At 41.1% G+C, this 19,330-nt stretch overlaps 1 protein-coding gene across 7 annotated transcripts in view; it reads right to left on the bottom strand.

Annotated features, from left to right (window-relative positions):
- Window positions 1-19,330, bottom strand: part of STAMBP (STAM binding protein) — a 42,979-nt gene that overhangs the window by 4,748 nt on the left and 18,901 nt on the right. For 4 of the 7 annotated variants that reach the window (XM_028116110.1, XM_028116111.1, XM_028116112.2 and 1 more), the window contains exons 8-10: window positions 16,212-16,324; window positions 15,503-15,602; window positions 13,496-14,155 (exon numbers count right to left, since the gene is read on the bottom strand). The exons of 1 other annotated variant lie outside the window; for it this stretch is intronic. In XM_028116110.1, coding sequence (XP_027971911.1) covers window positions 14,099-14,155; window positions 15,503-15,602; window positions 16,212-16,324 — 270 coding nt within the window. In that variant the 3' untranslated portion in view covers window positions 13,496-14,098. Of the gene's footprint in view, window positions 1-8,508; window positions 8,599-13,495; window positions 14,156-15,502; window positions 15,603-16,211; window positions 16,325-19,330 lie in introns of those variants that run through there. 2 more of the 7 variants (XR_003611259.2, XR_003611258.2) reach the window with 2 other exon arrangements.

Consider the following 19,330-nt stretch of genomic DNA (forward strand, 5'->3'; position numbering starts at 1 on the left):
CCAGCATCTAGGTTAAGCTGGATTAGCAGACAGCTAGCTGTCTGAGCTGAACTAGATACTGCCCCATCGCCTGCACCCACCTGAGTTCCAGCAGAATTACTATTACTATATATTGGGCTTTACTACATATTGTACTTCACTATATTATATATGTTATATATAATATATACATATTTTACTATATATATGTGTTGTTTGGGTTCATTATATACATGTTTGTATTATTTATGACATCACACGTCATGTGGCTCATCCATAGTGGGAATGTATTCTAGATTCATCTGCCCTCACATTCAATCAATTTATCTTCTCTTTCTAATATTTCACATATCCTGGAAAACCTTTCTACTAGGTATCCAGAGTCCAGGGTCTTGACACTTAGTGGACACAAATATTTGTCTAAAGAATTTAAAGTGGAGTACAAATAAATTATAACTGTAAAGGGTATAAGTGAAATTATAAACGTGGAGTGAAAACATTCATTTCTCCCTTACTTGGGTTCCCTCAACACTCATATGTAAAGTTGTTGCTCATCCTGTGTACACTCATCATTTAGGAAGAAACTGCTCTTGTGATCTTTCATGAGAGCATGGCTCCTTTATCTAATTCCACTATTCACTCCTTGAAGACAGAAAGCACAGCATTTACTTCTGTGTACTTTGAACAGTGCTCTGCACACAATAGGTGCTCAATAAATGCAAATTAAATGAATGAATGACCCTGGCCTGGATGTGTGACCCATGTTTTGGGGATGAAGGGGTCATTACCCCATAATGCGGTGTTATTATCTAGAGCCAACAGTACTTGGTGTATCATTTCTATCTTAATAGCTTGCTCACCTTAGGTCATACTGCCCACAGCGGCGATGGTAAGACCTTGCTTTTTCCTCCTCGGCACCTGTTGTAGACATCTGTTCCTTTTGCTTGCCCAGCATCCACTCCTCCTTCTGCTCTTAATGCCATCATGATTTTTCTTTGGAGAATGAATTCTCCCCCACTCGCAGTGCATGTGGTTCAGTTGGTGTATAGGCACAAGGCCCAGGCCTGGCCAATCAGAGCAGTCTATCCCCCTGGCCACAGTGACTGGTCCTAGGATCAAGTCATGACCAAAGCCATGACTGAACAACTCAATTCCAGGAATTTGTTTTGGAACTGTTGGACACAGAAGTTCTCTTTTTCTTGTTGGACTTACCAAGACAATAGGATATAAACCTCTAGCCATCAAAACTACTCTATCAGGGGCGCCTGGGTGGCTCAGTTGGTTAAGCGACTGCCTTCGGCTCAGGTCATGATCCTGGAGTCCCGGGATCGAGTCCCACATCTCAGCAGGGAGTCTGCTTCTCCCTCTGACCCTCTACCCTCTCATGCTCTCTGTCTCTCATTCTCTCTCTCTCAAATAAATAAAAATCTTTAAAAAAAAACTACTCTATTGGAAAAACTTATTTAAATGAACACACACACACACACACAAAATATAAATGAACAAACACTGAGTATATAGGAGCCAAGAGAGGAATACAAAATGTGTCTTGGGGCACCTGGCTGGCTCAGTCAGTGGAGCATGCAACTCTTGATCTCAGGATTGTGAGTTTGAGTCCCACGTGGATTGTAGAGATTACTCAAAAATAAAATCTTTAAAACAAAACGAGTCTTGATGACAGTGGGCACTGGATCCAGCTGTGCCTGAACACCAGTCTGAATTGAATTTTCTGTCAGTGCAATGAAAATAGTTCAAACTAACACAGCATTCTATTCTCATTATATGGTCTCTTCCTAGGCCACGTTTAAGTTCTAAGGGTCATAATCAGAGGCTTTGCGCTTACAGAACAACACTAGGACTGGGAGCTAAAATATTTGTGTAAACTTATCCCAAGTCTACCACGATTCAATTAAGAATAATTTAAAACTCCAAAGCCGGGGCGCCTGGGTGGCTCAGTCGGTTAAGTGACTGCCTTCAGCTCAGGTCATGATCCTGGAGTCCCGGGATCAAGTCCCGCATCGGGCTCCCTGCTCAGTGGGGAGTCTGCTTCTCCCTCTGACCCTTCCCCCTCTCATGTGCTCTCTCTCTCATTCTCTCTCTCTCTCTCTCATTCAAGCTCTCTCGAATAAATAAATAAAATCTTTAAAAAAAAAAATAAAACTCCAAAGCCAAGGGGGAAGTATAGAACACTAAGCTGAGTGAGAGGAGTTCTAGACACAGATGTTTAAGCATGGCAAGCAGGGCTGTTAAGAGCTGTTCAAGGTGGTAAAGGGGCCAGTGCTGTTCTTAAGGCAAAGTGAGGTAAAGAGAGGAGACTGCCAGGAATCAGGAAACTAACTACAGGGACCAACTGAGGAATATCTAAGAACAGTCTTACTTCCTTTAGTCTAGGTGATGTTTCCACTTCTTTCACCCACTAATAACCCATTACTATTTCTCCAACACAAGTAACAACCTAGGTCTCACTCAGGCCCCAGGAAAAAGACAGAAATAACTGTCTGGCCATCGTGGGAGTTCTTTTTTGGAGGAGAGTGAGATGGGGAAAGTAATCCTTCCCTAGGAACTGATCACAGAGACCTGCTAAGCCCAGATGGATACAGAGGACTTCTACAGGCCAAGAGCCCAGTTCTCTCTTCTTTAGGTCAGTTCTTTCTCGGCTCTCCACCCTCCAGGTTTTGTCCAAAGATCTCTGCTAGCTCTTGCAGGCAAGGTTTATGTTGAATGGGTTCCAGTGGTGAGGTCATCCTAATGGAAGGTTTCCATATATGACATGCCTCTGCGGCTGCGCCCAAGAGCATTCCCAAGGCCCTTTCACTGATGCTGTCCAAGAATAAGATCTTGGCCAAATTCCCACATTGAAGGGGCAGTGGAGCTTTGGGTTCTGAAAATAGCAGGCATTGTCCTTTTGTCCCATTATAAAAGCAGTATTGTTCTCTGTAGAATATTTGGAAAATTCAAAAAAAGTATAGAAGGGGAAAAAAAAGAATAATCACGCCATAATTCCATCATCTGCAGATAACTAATACTCATATTTAGGTGTGCTTCTTTCTCATAGTTTTATGAATACATGTATCTACGTATATTTCAGGAAGGCAGTGTTGCACTGTGGTAAGAGTGTGGGTTTGGAAATCTGACACCACTCATTTAGAGTTCTGTGGTCTTTGGCAACTCATCTCTTCAAGTCTTAACTCCTTCAACAATAAAGTTTGCTAATTTTTAAATTAGTGTAGCACCACTATGATGATATTTTAACTTATAGGTTTATAATAAGAGCTATCTGGTAATAAAATTTCCCCCAACATTCATCTTCTTTCAATTTTTAAAAAATGGTTATTTCACTTATTCCAGATTAGTTTTAGAATAATATTTCCAAGTTAAAAAAAATGAGGGGTGCCTGGATGGCCCAGTCGGTTAAGCATCTGACTCTTGATCTCAGCTCAGGTCTTGACCTCAGGGTGGTGAGTTCAAGCCCTGCATTGAGGTCCATGCTGGGCGTGGAGCCTGCTTTAAAAAAATGAGATTTTTGTAGACTTGCATTTAAATTTATGGATCAAGTAAAAAAGAATTAACATCTTTAAAGCACTAAGTCTTCCCCTCATGGAATATCGCATATCTGCCTATCCGTTTATTTTCTTCATGTCCTTCTGTAAAGCTCAGTAGTTTTCTTCCTGTTAAGTCTTGCACATTTCCTGTTCATTTTGTTCCAAGGTATTTTATAGTTTTGGTTGCTAGGATGAATGAGATTTTTCTCTCCCAACTGCAACTGGTTGTTTCTTTGTTTCTTTCTTTTTTTTTAAGATTTATTTGAGAGAGAGAGAGCGAGCGAGCATGAGGCATAAGTGGGAGGAAGAGGAAGAGGGATAGAGAGAGAGAGGGAGAAGCAAACTCCCTGCTAAGCAGGGAGCCCGACACAGGGCGATCCCAGGTCCCTGAGATCATGACCTGAGCTGAAGGCACACACTCAACCAACTGAGCCACCCAGGCGCCCCTAACTGGTTGTTTCTTGAACTAGGAAAGCTATTTCAGAAGTTTTATATATGTCTTTTAGTGGACAACTGCTGCTCTTTATTAGGTCTACCCATTTTTCAGGACTGATTATCTCTAGATTTCTAGGTAGATACTTAGTTTGCAGCCAAAAACTGTGTCTCCTTTCCAACAGTAAACTCTTTATCCTACTTCATTACGTTGGCTAGATTATTCTTTCAGGACACTGAGATAATAGTGGTTAGAAAGGGTCTGCCTTACCCCTGACATTATTTCTTTGTTAAGAATGATGCATGTTGGGGGCGCTTGGGTGGCTCAGTTGGTTAAGCACCTGCCTTTGGCTCAGGTCGTGATCCTGGGGTCCTGGGATCAGCCTGCATCGGGCTCCCTGCTCAGTGGGGAGTCTGCTTCTTCCTCTCCCTCTGCTCCTCCCCTCCCCTGCTCACTCATACTCTCTCTCAAATAAATAAAATCTTAAAAAAAAAAAAGAATGATGCATGCTGAGTGCGTTGAATCACTATTGTACACAATATTGTACACCTGAAAATAATGTAACACTGTATGTTAACGCCAACAGAATAAAAAAAAAAAAAAGAATGATGCTGGGTGTCCTTTCAGATTTATCATGTTAATTAAGCTTCTTTTTCCCAATTTATTAGGGGAGTTTCAAAAATAAAGAACAAATGTTGAATTTCATCTTCAAATATTTTATTATCCACGAGAGACTCTTAGGTCTGTTTTTTTCCTTTGACCTACTTCTGCGAAATATGATATTAGTGGATTTCTTTTATGGGGCCATTGTTACATTCTCAACAAACTCACCAAATGCATCAGGGCCCTGGAGCTGGGCAGACATGGGTTGCCATCCTAGCCTACCACTTACTACCTGAGCATCATGAGCAAGTACTAATATGTTTTTTTTTTTTTAAAGATTTTATTTATTTATTTGACAGAGAGAGATACAGCGAGAGAGGGAACACAGCAGAGGGAGAGGGAGAGGGAGAAGCAGACTTCCCGCTGAGCAGGGAGCCCAATGCAGGGCTTGATCCCAGGACCCCACGACCATGTCCTGAGCCTAAGGCAGATGCTTAACAACTAAGCCACCCAGGTGCCCCGAAAGTACTAATACGTTCTAAGTTCTAATGCATCATGGGATGGACAACAAATGTTGGTAGTTAATGTTCCTTTACTATATTGATAAATTTGTTAGTGCTTCTTTTAGGATTTATGCATCTCTATTACTGAGCTTGGTGTGAAGCGTATGTGTGTGTCCACATGATTTATTAGGTTGTGTTCATAAAAATGAGTTATGTTGTTTTCTTATTTTCCTACGCTCTACAACAGTTAAAATAGTAAGAGGTATTTATAGACCAAAGTCCACAGCAGCACTACTCACAAGAACTAAGAAAGGAGGCAACCTAAGTGCCGATCAATGGATGAGTAGATAAACAAAATGTGATATATACATACAATGGAATATTATTCAGCCGCAAAAAGGAAGGAAATTCTGACACATGCTACAACATAAATGAACCTTGAGAATGTTACGGTAACTAAAACAAACCGGTTACAAAAAAGACAAATATTGTATGATTCCATCTATATGAGGTATCAAAACAAGTCAAATGCATTAAGACAGAAAATAGAAGGGTGGTGACCCTGGGGTGGGGGGTGGGGGAAAGGAGAGACGTTCAATGGGTACAGAGTTTTAGTTTTGAAGATGTAAAAGTTCTGGAGATCTGTTTCACAAGAATATGAGTATACTTAACACTACTCAACTGTACACTTAAAAAGGGTTAAGATGGCAAATTTTATGTTATGTGATTTTTTTGCCACAATAATAATTACTTTAAATGTAAATGGACAAAATTCTCCAGTCAAAAGACATAGAGTGGCTGAATGGATAAAAAGACAAGATCCTTCTATATGCTGTCTACAACAGACTCACTTCAGATGTAAGGGCATACACAGATTGAAAATGAAGGGATAAAAAGAGATGTGCTATGCAAATGGAAACCAAAAGAAAGCTGGGGTAGCGATACTTATATCTGACAAAATGACTTTAAAACAAAGATTTAAAAAAAAAAAGACTGTAATAAGAGATAAAGAAGGGCATTACATAATGATAAAGGGGTCAATCCAACAAGAGGCTATAACATATGTAAATATTCATGTCGGCAACATGGGAGCATCTAAATATATAAAGCAAATATTAACACACCTACAAGGAGAATAGTAGTAAATACAATAATAGTAGAGGACTTTAATACATACTCACATAAAATCCAGACAGAATATCAATAAGAAAACAACAGCTTTAAACAAAACTTAGACCAGATGAACTTAACAGATATACACAGAGCATTCCATCCCAGAGCAACAGAATACACATTCTTCTCAAGTGTATACGGAATACTCTCCAGGATAGATCATATGTTAGGCCACAAAACAAGTCTTCACAAATTTAAAAAGACTGAAATCATACCAAGCATCTTTTCCAACCACAATGGTATGAAACTAGAAATCAATTACAAGAAGACAACAAGAAAATTCACAAACACATGGAGATTAAACAACATGCTACTGAAAAACCAATGGGTCAATGAAGAAATCAAAAGCAAAATCAAAATACACCTTGAGACAAACGGAAATACACCATACCAAAACTTACGGGATGCAGCAAAAGCAGTTATTAGAGGGAAGTTCACAGTGGTAAAACGCCTATGTTAAGAAACAAGAAAAATCTCACACAACCTAACTTTAGACCTCAAGGAACTAGAAAAAGAAGACAAATGAAGTCCAAAGTCACTAGAAAAAAGAAAATAAAGGTCAGAGCAGAAATAGAAAATAAAAAGATACAGGGGAAAAAAAATCAATGAAACCAAGAGCTTTTTTTAAAAAAAGGTAAACAAAACTGACAAACCCCTAGCTAGAGTCATCAAGAAAAAAAGAGAAAAGGCTCAAATAAATAAAATCAGAATTGAAAGAGGAGATGTTACAACTGATACCACAGAAATACAAATGATCACAAGAGACTACTACAATTACCTATCAACAAATTGGACAAAGTAAAAGAAATGGATAAATTCCTAGAAACATACACTCTTCAAAGACTGAATCATGAATAGAAAATCTCAACAGACTAATTACTAGTAAGGAGATTGAATCAGTAATTTAAACACTACCTACATCAAAATTCCAGGATAAAACAGCTTCACTGGTAAGTTCTACCAAACATTCAAAGAATTAATACCAGTTCTTTTCAAATTCTTCCAAAAAAAACAGAATAGGAGGGAACATTTTCAAACTTATTTTACAAAGGCCAGCATTACCTGATATCAAAACCAGACAAGGACACCACAAGAAAAGAAAATTAGAGGCCAATTTCCTGATAAACATAGATGCAAAAATCCTAAACAAAATATTATCAAAGTGAATTCAACAATACATTAAAAGGATGATACACCATAAATCAAGTAGGATTTATTCCAGGGATGTTAAGAAAATGGAACCCTTATGCACTGTTGGAGGGAATATAAATTGGTGCAGCCACTTCTGAAGAAAATGAAAACACTAGCTCAAAAAGATATATGCACCCACCATGTTCACTGCAGCGTTATTTACAATAGCCAACATATGGAAACAACCTAAATGTCCACTGATGGATGAATAGATTAAAAAATTGTGATAGATACATATCTATCACACATATATTGTGATATATGTATATATATATGCAGGCAATGGGATATTATTCAACCATAAGACAGAATTTTAAAATTGTTTATATATATATATATACAATCACATACATGTTGTGAGGTACGCATGTGCGTGCACATGCACACAATGGATTATTTTTCAGCCATTAAAAAGAATGAAATCTTGCCATTTAACAACATGGATGGACCTTGAGGGCATTATGCTAAGGGGAATAAGTCTGACAGAGAGACAAATACCATATGATCTCACTTATATGTAGAATCTTAATAAACAGAACAAGCTCATAGGTACAGAGAATAGATTGGTGGCTGCCAGAGGAGGACAGGGGTGGGTGAAATGGGTAAAGGGGATCAACATGTATAAACTTCCAAAATAAATAAGTCATGGGGATATAATGTACAATCTGGCAACTATAATTAATCATACTGTATATAGTGCTGGATGTTAACTACACTTATTGTGATCATTCGGCAATATATACAAATATCAAATAATTATGTGGTACACCTGAAATATAATGTTATATGTCAATTATACTCAATATAAATACGTACACACACACTTACATACAATCAGAATGGTGATATGATAAAGAAAATGGCATGAGAATTACCTGTTCCTTGAAAGTTTGAAAGAACTCATTTAGAAAAGCATATGGAGATAACACTCATATGCTTTTTTCCATTTCTTCATTGATTATTGATCTTTCAGGTCTTCCACTTAGCTTAAGATAATTAAGAGAATTTTGGTTTCATTCACACATATAATTTTTTTTCCCAGAAAATCTATTTCACCGAGGAGCAAATTCATTAGCCTACTTACATGTAGTACTTTCTTATACATTTGTTGTATCCCCTTGTTCATTTCTAATTTCGGATATGTTTTTCTTTTTCCTCTTCAACCACTTTATTCCTTTTTCAAAAAATGATATTATGAATTTATCTACCAACTCTATTTTAAAATTCAATAATTTCTACTTTAATACGTTTCTTTCCTCCTGGCTTTCCTACTATATATTTTGTTCTTTTTTTTTCTACTTTGAGTCAAATGCTTAATTTATTTTTTAGTCTTTCTCATTAAATAGTTGAAGCATTTAGAGTTCTAAATTTCCTTCTTTGTACAGCTTGTAGAAATTCCAGATGTTTAGTCTGTGATATTGTACTATCATTCATCTCTGAATAAGTAAATAGGAAGTTTTTAGCTTCTCATACGCTTTCCTTCTTTTACCTTCTAAGAGTAATTGTCTATGACTAACTTGTTAATTTTTAAATTGTACACTCTTTAAAATCATTATTCAAAACGTGTGTGCATTTACTATTCTATTCCCCCCCCTCGCCCAGAACCCCAGAGATTTCCCACTTATTAGCTGGATGACTTTGGACAAGTCTGTGCCTTTATTCCTATCTTTTTGAGTGTCAGGCACTATTCTGGGAGCTGAGAACACAAGAGTGAACAAGACCAAGTTGTTGTTTTCAAGGAGTATACTTTGGATACAGAAGCTGGGACGAAACAGGATGATTTTAGCTAATGACAGTGTTATTTGGAGAGTAAGAAGGAGGTGTGGCAGAGTGATGGGGTGTCAGGGAAGACCACTGTCAGCGGCTACCTCCCATGAACTCATCTTGGTCATTAGCCCAGAATACCTCTCCCGAGCCATTTGGCACCACTCCTCTCCCCTTGTTTTAAACTGTTGCCTTCCTTGGCTTCTGTGATAAGATAGTGGTACCACTGTCCCCTGGTCTCCTCCTGCCTCTCTGACCTTCCTCCTTTCAGCCTCCATCACATCTTCTCTTGACTATCCATTGAATGAGCCTGTTCGGCAGGATAACCATCTGTCCTGGCAGCTGGAAGAGAGCCCAACTGCTGGCTCCCTCTGCTGGGAGCGCTTGCTCACATTCAGACCTTTGGCACAAGGTGACACTGCGGTGGCAGCACGGGCCCAAAGAGCAACATCTGAGGCAAGGCGTTAAGATGGCTTCCCACAAAGTGGAGATAGAGCTTCTCAATCAGGGCACAGGTCCAGCTGGCCTCCTTACACACAATTCAACACCAAGGACTCAATTTCAAGAAGGGCTAAGCCGAAGAAAGTAAGGAAGTGCCATGCTGACTGAAAGGCACTCAACATAGTGTTGGAAAACAGCACAAAACAAGAGTCCTACCCTTACAGAATTTACATGATTGTTCAGATCCGACCCACGTAAGAACACAATGAGAAAACACTGCAAAATGGCAAAAAACAACTCATCGAGCTGTGGGAAACTGCCTAAAAGTGCACTGGAGTTCAAAGAAGAAAGCCCCCAGAGTGAACTTACCAGTGAGAGAAGGCACCAGAGGAGGTGAAACTTGAGCTAAGCCCTAAGGGAAGCAGGTGTGGTCACCAAAGAAGGACACAAGGGCCTGTGGTTGTGCACTGCAACCGGGCTGGATCCGGGATCTAACAGGCACAGTGAATGATACTGGACACACCCCATTAAGCATATGGCCTGCTTCTAACCCCAAGTAGGCTAAGGTTAACAAAAAACTCAACCCTGGGTTAAGGAGTGGCGACTTTGTGAAGAGGGTCAAAGTTCTCTTCCTCTCATCTCAAAAAGTAGTTGGAACAACAAGAGTGGGAGGTTCAAAGAGGAGTGGGATGGAATCAAGAGATAAAAGATATGGTGCAACCTCCTTGGATCCTGGCTCTGCTCTCGGGCTTAGGGGAGGAATAGAAATTTGGACTGTTTCTTCTGGTTCTTGAGATTCTCAGTTTTCCAGCTCAGGATATCAGAACAGACCAGGTAAGATATTTGGAGTTGAGGCCCAGCTAGTGATAAAGAAAGTGGATCTGCCTCAAGAGTCTTGTAGCCAGAAGGTGGGTGCGGTAAAAGTCTAGTAGGTAGGAGCAATGACACCTCATCTCTAGCATTTCCAGAGATACAAATAACAGGTGCCTTCAATCTTTATAGCATTTTACAACTCTCACAGTTGCACATGGATTTCATTTTGTCCTCATTTGAGGTAGGCATATCAGACAGATCCCATTTTATAGATTTTTAAAGAAGTTTGGGAAGTTAAGTGACTTGTGGGTGAATAAACAGCTGGGCCTAAAAGCAAAGTCTTACATGTTCAATCTGGTACTTCCTCTCTAGAGGATAATGTTCCTGTGGTCCTGATCCAAACAGGCTTTCTCAGTGCCCCAGGCAAATCTCCTCACAAAACAAAGTGAGCCTTGACTCAGAAGTTCCACCCGTGGTCACAAACTGGTCTCCAAACCCAGGTGGGGTTAAAACACTGAGATACGGGGGTCAGGGGAGAGGGGTCAGGAGGCACAGTACCAACTGACAAACTGTTTTCTAGGGAACGACAACTGGTCTGTTCCAACGTTGTGGGATTCACTGGGCTTTCACGTCATTCATGCTTTGCTCTTGGGTCTCCGTTCCTCCCAACCCCCACACGAAAAATTTTTCCTTCCCCTGGGGCAACTGAAACCCAGAAGAAGTGATCAGCAGGCAAAGGGGATAGGCACCATGATTTTAAAATCAGGGGTGCCAGAATGAGAGTTGAAACCCTCGCCTCTCAAGCAACAAATATCCACCACACTAGCCCCACTAGGGAATGCTTCTCCCCATGCTGCCTTTTAAAGTGTCTGTTACCTGAGAAAGCAAAATAAAGGCTTATGTGGTTTCTTCTTCCTCTCTGGTGGCATTTAACTGGAGTATGTGAAAGTGATCATCTGAAGAAACCCAGCAGCTGCCCCAGAGTCTCTCTGTACCCGGCCCATGGCACTTTGGAAAGTTTGTGCCCCTGAAGCCAACTGGGATGCAGCCAGACGAGTAAGCCTCTCTCCCCACTCAGCCCAGACCAGTAAGCATGGTGCTCCTGTGGCTTGTGAAGGCAGAAAGGCTTTCAGGAGCCCAGGAATCAGTCTCTTTACTGAGCAGTTGCTACTCTTTCAGTATAAGCTGCTTCATGTTTCATGGTCTGATTCCCTTTTATTCACAATATGGAATGCTTCCCTCCTTTCCCTACAACTCTGGCTCCTTTTCTCTTTCATGGATCTGCCCCATCTCCCTGCTTCCTTGTGGGCTGGCTTGCTACCACAGCTTTCCCCCCAGAGGTAGGCGGGGAAAGAGACACTGAAACTGCCCCGTGCAGAGGGGCCTCTGCAGCAGGTGCAAAGAGAGCATTTGCAGACTGGTTTCCTGCCCTTCCCCACCCCCCCGCCAGCCTCTGGGATTCCTTGCACACAGGTGCAGAGGCAGAAAAGGTGTGGCCATTTGGTAAAAAGTAAATGACCGATATGGTTGTGACACATGGCATATTCAGTTCACTCTGGTTCGACAAACATTTGCAAAATGTCTCTGAAGTGCAGAGATGGATGAGAGAGCTCACAATTCTTAGGCATAGTGGTCCCTGAACTCTGACTCCATGCAGTGCTTTTCAACCCTGGTGGCACCCTAGCAGCTTTGGAAACAAAGACGAAAACAAAACAAAAACACTGTCTGGGGCCCTACTCCAGAGATTCAGAATTCATCAGTGTGGGGTAGAGCACAAGTATCAGTATTTTTTTTTTTTTAAATGCTCCCCAGGCATTTGAATGTGTAGCCAGGGGCAAGAGCGTTATGTGGTCATATGCAGAAAGTTCTGAATAAAGGCTAAATTTAGGTTTTAGGTGATGCAAACGTTTTGGAGCAAGAGAGGAAACATGAGCATGGCTGTAATGTGGGAAGCTTCTCCTCACTGTACAAGGCAGAACAGACTGGAGTCAAGAAATACTGAAAAAAAGAGAGAGAGAGAGAGAGAGAGAGAGAGAGACCTGGTAAAAGCCTATTATTGCACTAGTCCAAGTAAGGGGTATTAAGGCCCTACACTAAGCAGTAGCCCTGAGCATGGGATGAAAGGATGCATTTCCTGGAAAGTCCCAGACTGGGGCAGTTATACGACTATTAAGGCGAGGTGGGACAGTCCCGGCTGCCTCTGGTGCCACAGTAGGGAAAGGAAGGCAGTGAGAGGAGAGGCACTCTTGCCCAGACTCCTCCCCAGACTCCTCCCCAGACTCCCCTGGCCCCACATTCCCTACACCAGAACTGCAGAAGAAAGAATTTCTGATATTTTGGGGGTTAATAACCCAAGAGGAGAAGAATAGAGACTTGGTTCTTCCAGGGGAAAAGTTCAAGGACACTAACCTAAGTGATAAAGAACATAATATGTTCAAGGACACAAAACTTTAAAATGAAGCAAAACTTCATACATTTGCAGACTTTTTCCCATAGAATTTTTATATAAAAACTCATTCTTCTATACAAAGTATTTACTCTCCTGCCCTCACCTGAGGGGTTACTAACAATACCATTATTTCCAGGCCACCTTAGAATGCTAGGCTCAGCTCATAGAAAGAGAAATATAGAACCAACTGCAGCTTCAAACACCTTCCTAGATGTTGCCTGAGTCAGAAAAACATAGTCAACATAATAACATTGGTAGGGTGGGGTGGCAAGGGAATGTAATCACTCATCTGGAGCGTAACCTGGCACTGCAAATAAAGGCTCTATTATCATTAGCTGAAAGCTTTTAGGGCATAAGGAGGAAGTGAATGGGATGACCCACTTGAGACAACACCAAAAGAACAGAGAACTTCACAGCCCTGGAAGATGGCAACAAGCAGACAAATGACACTGAGCAGTTAACAGTGAACTGGGACACACCTTCAATGTCAGCCCAGCTCAAATTCCATTTTCCCTCACCTTTCCCCAAACAACCAGACCTTTTAGTTAGCCTGTTTCCACAATACTTGATCAAACAGATCACTCTAGAGCATACACACACAAAATATGTTAATTGTTATTTTATTGTAGAGGAAAAAAATATTCTGAAATACTTGTTAAATAACAATACTTCCTGACAAAATCATTCTTTAGGGTTTTCGGGCCTCACCATCTGGTCAGACACAGTGAGCTATCCCTCACCCTTGTAATAAGCTTCATTAATATTGTCATAAACCACAGGAAAACCCAAAGATTTTCTAAATGGCTTCCAAATTTCTGCATAGATGCCCTTAATAATTCCAGAGGTAAACAATAAACAAATTGGTGGAGAAATTAGAAGGAGAGTTTAGAGGAAAAAAAATGTTAACAACTGGTGAATCTAGAACAAAGGGTATAGATTAAGTGTTCATTATACCATTCTTTCAAGTTGTAATTGCAGACAGACTGAAAAGTTGTCTAGCATGATCATGCTATTTTCCACACTTGCCTAAAAAATACAGCTAATTATTCCTTTTTAAACCAGAAATATAAAATCAGTTCCCCCCCAGGTGATACTCACTTTCAATTCTGTCTAAAAAAGCTTCCAGAGCTTTCGCAAAGTTTAAATTAAGGGGCTACAGTACACTGATATGGTTTTATAGTTCTTGGGAAGTGTTCGAGTCAAATTCTCATCGAAGGTCTGTGATGGTCACTGCTCTGTCCACAACGGTCACATGGCTGCAGCTCTACAACAGGGAAAAAGAAAGAAAGGGAAAGTCCTGGAAAATTCTAAGAAGTCACTTTTTAAACCTTATTTAGCATGCTTATTCTGGCTAGTGGTTTCTAGTTTGGAAGCCAGACTGCTACTTACATGGCAGTTACGGTGAGGGGCCTGGGAATCAGTGACTCCCCATTCCCTACCTGTAGTCTCAATCAATGTGGGCCCACATAGCTTCATTTACTTTTCAGTTGGATATATATCCTAGAGTCAGTCACGAAATTTACATTTATTTGAAAGAATTGCTGGATTCATTAGTTTTTTGGGAGAGTTCACTGTGTCAACCAGCTAATACAGTGCACCCACTGTCACTTGGGGAATGCTCAGTTTTGGCATGCAAAAGGGGCCTTTATAACTGAAAAACTGAAAACACGGGCACTCTTTTGCAGCCTCTATTTCAACATCCTGGTACCTAGACATTTATTACATTCCAAGGCAGACTGACCTTTTTTTGAACAGATCTGTCAGGAAGTTCTTTCTCAAACTCAGCTGAAAACTGTCATTCCATGAGGACTTAGTTTTAGTTCTGGGAGTCCTATGAAATGCACTCGATACGTTTTCATACAATAATTCCTCTAACACCTAAAGTCGGTTTTCAGATCCTCCCTGAGGTTTCTCCTCTAAACATCCCCAGTTCCTTTCATGTGACAAGGTTCTGAGTCCCTTTTCTATACTGGTCACTTTTTGGTGAACCCAAAATAACACTCCATGGCCAGCATGGAGTGAAAAAATCTACTAGATCTGAGGGGTAAATTGAAACATACTGATTTTATCAGCAACAAACTTTTTATTCATGGAATACAACTTAGGAAAAAAAAACTTCCTAAGACAGTCATAAAAATAAATCCTTATTATTTAAGTAGAATTTCAGAATCAAATATACCTTATCAAACTTAAGTGGCTTTTTTCCTTTGAATTCAAATCTCTTATTGAAGTACAGGCTTAGCAACTGGTGTTGATGAAGGAAAAATACCAACATTTAATAAGCCAGGTACTTTCTGTATATTCCTTCAATTAAGCCTCTCATTAACGCTATAAAGTAGGTATTATCATCATCATCCCCCTTTCCAGATGAGTAGGCTGAGGCCCAGGAAGATTAAGTCTAATCCAAGATAGTCCTTAAATGGCAGAGCTACGACTCAAATCCATTCCTATCCCACACTGCTTCCCACGTATGTCCTTTTTAGGAAGATTTGCAAAGGTAAGTGACAAGGCTGATCCTCTATGTGGGTCAGAAAGGACAATGTACCTCATCAGCTCAGACTGTCTTCCCTGCTTGAAGCAGAGCCCCAGTTTCTTCTATCTAGATACATACACAGAAGAGAGGTGGATCCTTGCTGTGTGGATGAAATCCTTTCTGGCGACAGGAAGAAATCTCCTCTAGTCCGTGGTCAGTTAGTTTAAAGAATCCAGTTCTGCAATAAGAAAAAGCAAGACCAGAACCAAGCAAAGGTGTTTCCCTAGTCCCAAACACACATGCATGCATATGCGCATGCACTTACACACACACACACACACACACACACACACACACACACACACACACACACGGAGTTCATTTTGAGACAGCTTCAAAAGTATGCTGGCACATGGGTCTCTTCTCTGATGAATGAATCAGAGTTAGAGAATGACTCATCACTGCCACCACACTAGCTGTGCTGGGAGAATTCATAGTAAATAACAGGACTTAGAATGAAAAAGAAGTTAGCTGAGATAATCTGACTTTGAAATTCTTTAATCTGACATCAGTCTTAAAATTCCTATTGCTTCAAGTCAAAGACTTCAAATTTCCTATGTCCTTTTCTTAGAAAAGCATTGAAATTGTTGCTCCGATTATCTTTGTTAAACAAGCATAGTAGGTGTATCAGGATATGGTGCTTAAAAGGTAACCTTTTAAAACAGCCAATGAATACCACAATCTACATGTTCTACCGAGAACAAGGTCTTCCAAACAGAGACCTTTTCCTCAGAGGCTTTTCCCCATTAGCCCCGTGTACTGGCCCGAACCGCATCTATGGACTTACTCCTGGAACTTGGGGGAGCAAACAATGGCTATTGACTCCGGCAACATCATCTGGTAGGAGCAATGAGTGTGTAGGTCAACGCTGGAGAGGAACGCAGTCTGTGTGGGATGAGTCTGAGAAGAGGAAAACACGTCTGAGATCCCCCTCAGGGAGACAGCCAAGCCTGGCCCATGAAGGAAACAGAGCCAAAGAGTTCTCAACAGCTGGCCACAATCCTCTTCTCCAGCACAAAGCCATTGGCAGTCACGACGGGGTACGCCTGAAGGTCATTACTTTTGAGCACTGTAAACAAGTATAGCTTAACAGGAGTATTTGAAGAAATGATAATTTCTAATTGACCATCAAGATTTTCTTGGCCCCTCACAAGCTCTCTTTCTGCAATGGAGAGTCATCCATTCTGCAACAGACAGTAGATGCTGTCCAATACTTCAACATGGTGGAAGTCAAGGACTTAAACCACAGTTGGGTGAATGATTCTTCTTCCTGAGAGGTGTTAAAAGGTCAAGCATGAGGGGCACCTGGGTGGCTCAGTCGTTAAGCATCTACCTTCGGCTCAGGTCATGATCCCAGGGTCCTGGGATCCAGCCCCACATCGGGCTCCCTGCTCCGCGGGAAGCCTGCTTCTCCCTCTCCCACTCCCCCTGTTTGTGTTCACTCTCTTGCTGTGTCTCTCTCTGTCAAATAAATACATAAAATCTTAAAAAAAAAAAGTCAAGCATGAGTGTGCAGCTCTATAGGCAAAAATGGCAAACGTTGTCCTATGGCTAAAGCATACCATCCAAGGATGTAAGAAGCAGGGGGGCACAGTGGTAGTTAAATCACACAAAAGACCCTATCTTGTTTGGGGAAAGGACCAAGATAGTGAAATCTGAGGGTAATCCGTTATAGTACCATCGAAATGTGCATTCAATTTATCTCATTTGTTTTCAATCATTTAATGTTTTTGTTTTCAATCATTTAATGTTTTATTGAGCACACCACTGTTTGTACACAAATGAAGAGTCGCATAATGCCTTATGTTCATCTTAGAGGAGTGTTAAGTACCGATAACAAGAATGGAAAAAGCCCCAGTAGGACTCAAAAAGACTACCAGGCTTCACTGACCAAAAGGCCAGAACATAAATAAGTGTACTTGATCAGCGTTCTCAAACCTGCTGTGTACAAAATGAAGCTCCCGGGAAGCCTATCAAAAGCATTGGCTCCTGGGCCCCACCCCTAGAAATATCCATCCTGAGACACTTTTTTTTTTTAAAAGCTCAGACAGGGGCACCTGGGTGGCTCAATCAGTTAAGCATCCGACTCTTGATTTCGGCTCAGGTCATGATCTCAGGGTTGTGAGATCAAGCCCCACACTGGGCTCCATGCTGGGCGTGGAACCTGCTTGGGATTCTTTCTCTCCTTCTGCCCCTCTCTCCACCAATAATAATAATAATATTAGAAATAAAGTTGATTCAATGGTTCTTTTATATGCAGCCTCATCTGAGAAGCACCCCTCCATAGAAAGCTGTGGCCAGCTCACGGTGGAAGAGGTCTGCAGGCCAGGAACATGTTAGCTGAGTGCTGACAGCAAATGCACACACAGGTCCTCACAGGACAAGTACAAATTTGGTGACCACAAGGGAAAAATAGTGTCTACCTAATTATGGGATCCTACAGGACAAACGGCCTGTGCCAACACCTTTCATCCCACAGTTAAAACAAGGAATTTTAACTGGGAACAAACGAGGCCTACACAAGCTGATCTAGGCCTCTGATTTAAAGGTGGCTTAGCTAGAAAGACAACACAGAGACACACAGCAGATGCTCAATAAATAATTGTTAAACGAAATCAAAAAACCTTGTCTTGAGCCTCTATTCCCTTCTATTGTGCTTTCTCTTTCTCCTTCCCTTCACAATTGAATTTCTTGAAAAAACAGTTGTGTCTGTCTTGCTGGAGACAGAGGAAGGCATTTTTATGAAGAGAAAACAATAAACCAAAGGAGCAGAAGTGAACAAGGAGACTGAATGCTGGGGGCAGCCTCGGCGCCTGGATGGGAGCGGACCAGCCACGGGACAGCAATGAGGGCTAAGGCAGGGCTGAGGCAAAGCTCAAGGATGGCCTCGAATACTGGGCTGGAGGGTCACCCGGTAGCTGGTGAGCAATACATGACCATATAAACTTTTGGACCAGGGAACCTGACTTATAGCTGGCAAAGTACAGAAGGAAGAACTGTTCTGCATAATCCTCTTGCCAAGTTTAGGATCTGAGCAAACCTCTGCTTTTTTCTGTTTTTAATCCCCAGTTAGGAAGGAATGGTACAGCAGTATCACAGGGGGAAAAAAGCTGAAATACCATCAACTTCAGCTCTAAATTTGTTCCCAGCTGGACCTCACAGTTTTAGAAATCCTTTTATTCATTTGGGGCTGAGTTCTACCTGCAGTCTAAACAGTAATTCCCCAAACATTACCCCATCCCTTCCAGTTCCTAAAACCACCTGTCTCCCCTCTGGCCAGGCAGTGCATCGAGATGGCAACCCTGTTGAATCAAATGAATTTCAACAACCCCTCCACACAGAACCTCCAAAATCTCTCTGTATCTTTCTGAATTCTTCCTTCGATTCTGTCTCAGAAGGATGAGTGTTTTCTACCACATATGAAGATGAGCCCCCTTTTTGTACTTTTGACTGAATACTTTCCTACCTCAGGGATATACATGTAGGTAGTAAAACTGTAAAGAAAGCAAAGGATTTCCAGAAAAGCCAGGAAAGAGAGAGATTACCTCTATCAGAGGGGAAGTGTGACAGGGCAAGACCATCAGGGTGGGAGCACACCTCTCACAATGTTCTCGTTCTTCACATGGGTCATGCATGCACACAGATGTTTGCTTCATGATTCACTGAAGTGTACATTTACCTTTATGTCCTTTCTTATGTGATATATTTCCAATATAAAGGTTTCAGAAAAGCCAAAATCGAAACAAAACACGTGTTCAAACCTTTCATGCTAAGCCATAAATCAAGCAAATACTCTCTCAACCAGGCTACTCCTTAAATCACCGTCCCATTTTTTTTTTCCCTTTCCCCATGAACTAAACTCTTCCAAAAATAGTGTACATTTCACCATCAGCATAATCTCAATCC

This window comes from Eumetopias jubatus, unplaced genomic scaffold (assembly GCF_037043125.1).
Source record: "Eumetopias jubatus isolate StellerSeaLion01/CBP00866 unplaced genomic scaffold, mEumJub1_p1.0 scaffold_9, whole genome shotgun sequence".
Taxonomy (NCBI): domain Eukaryota; kingdom Metazoa; phylum Chordata; class Mammalia; order Carnivora; family Otariidae; genus Eumetopias; species Eumetopias jubatus.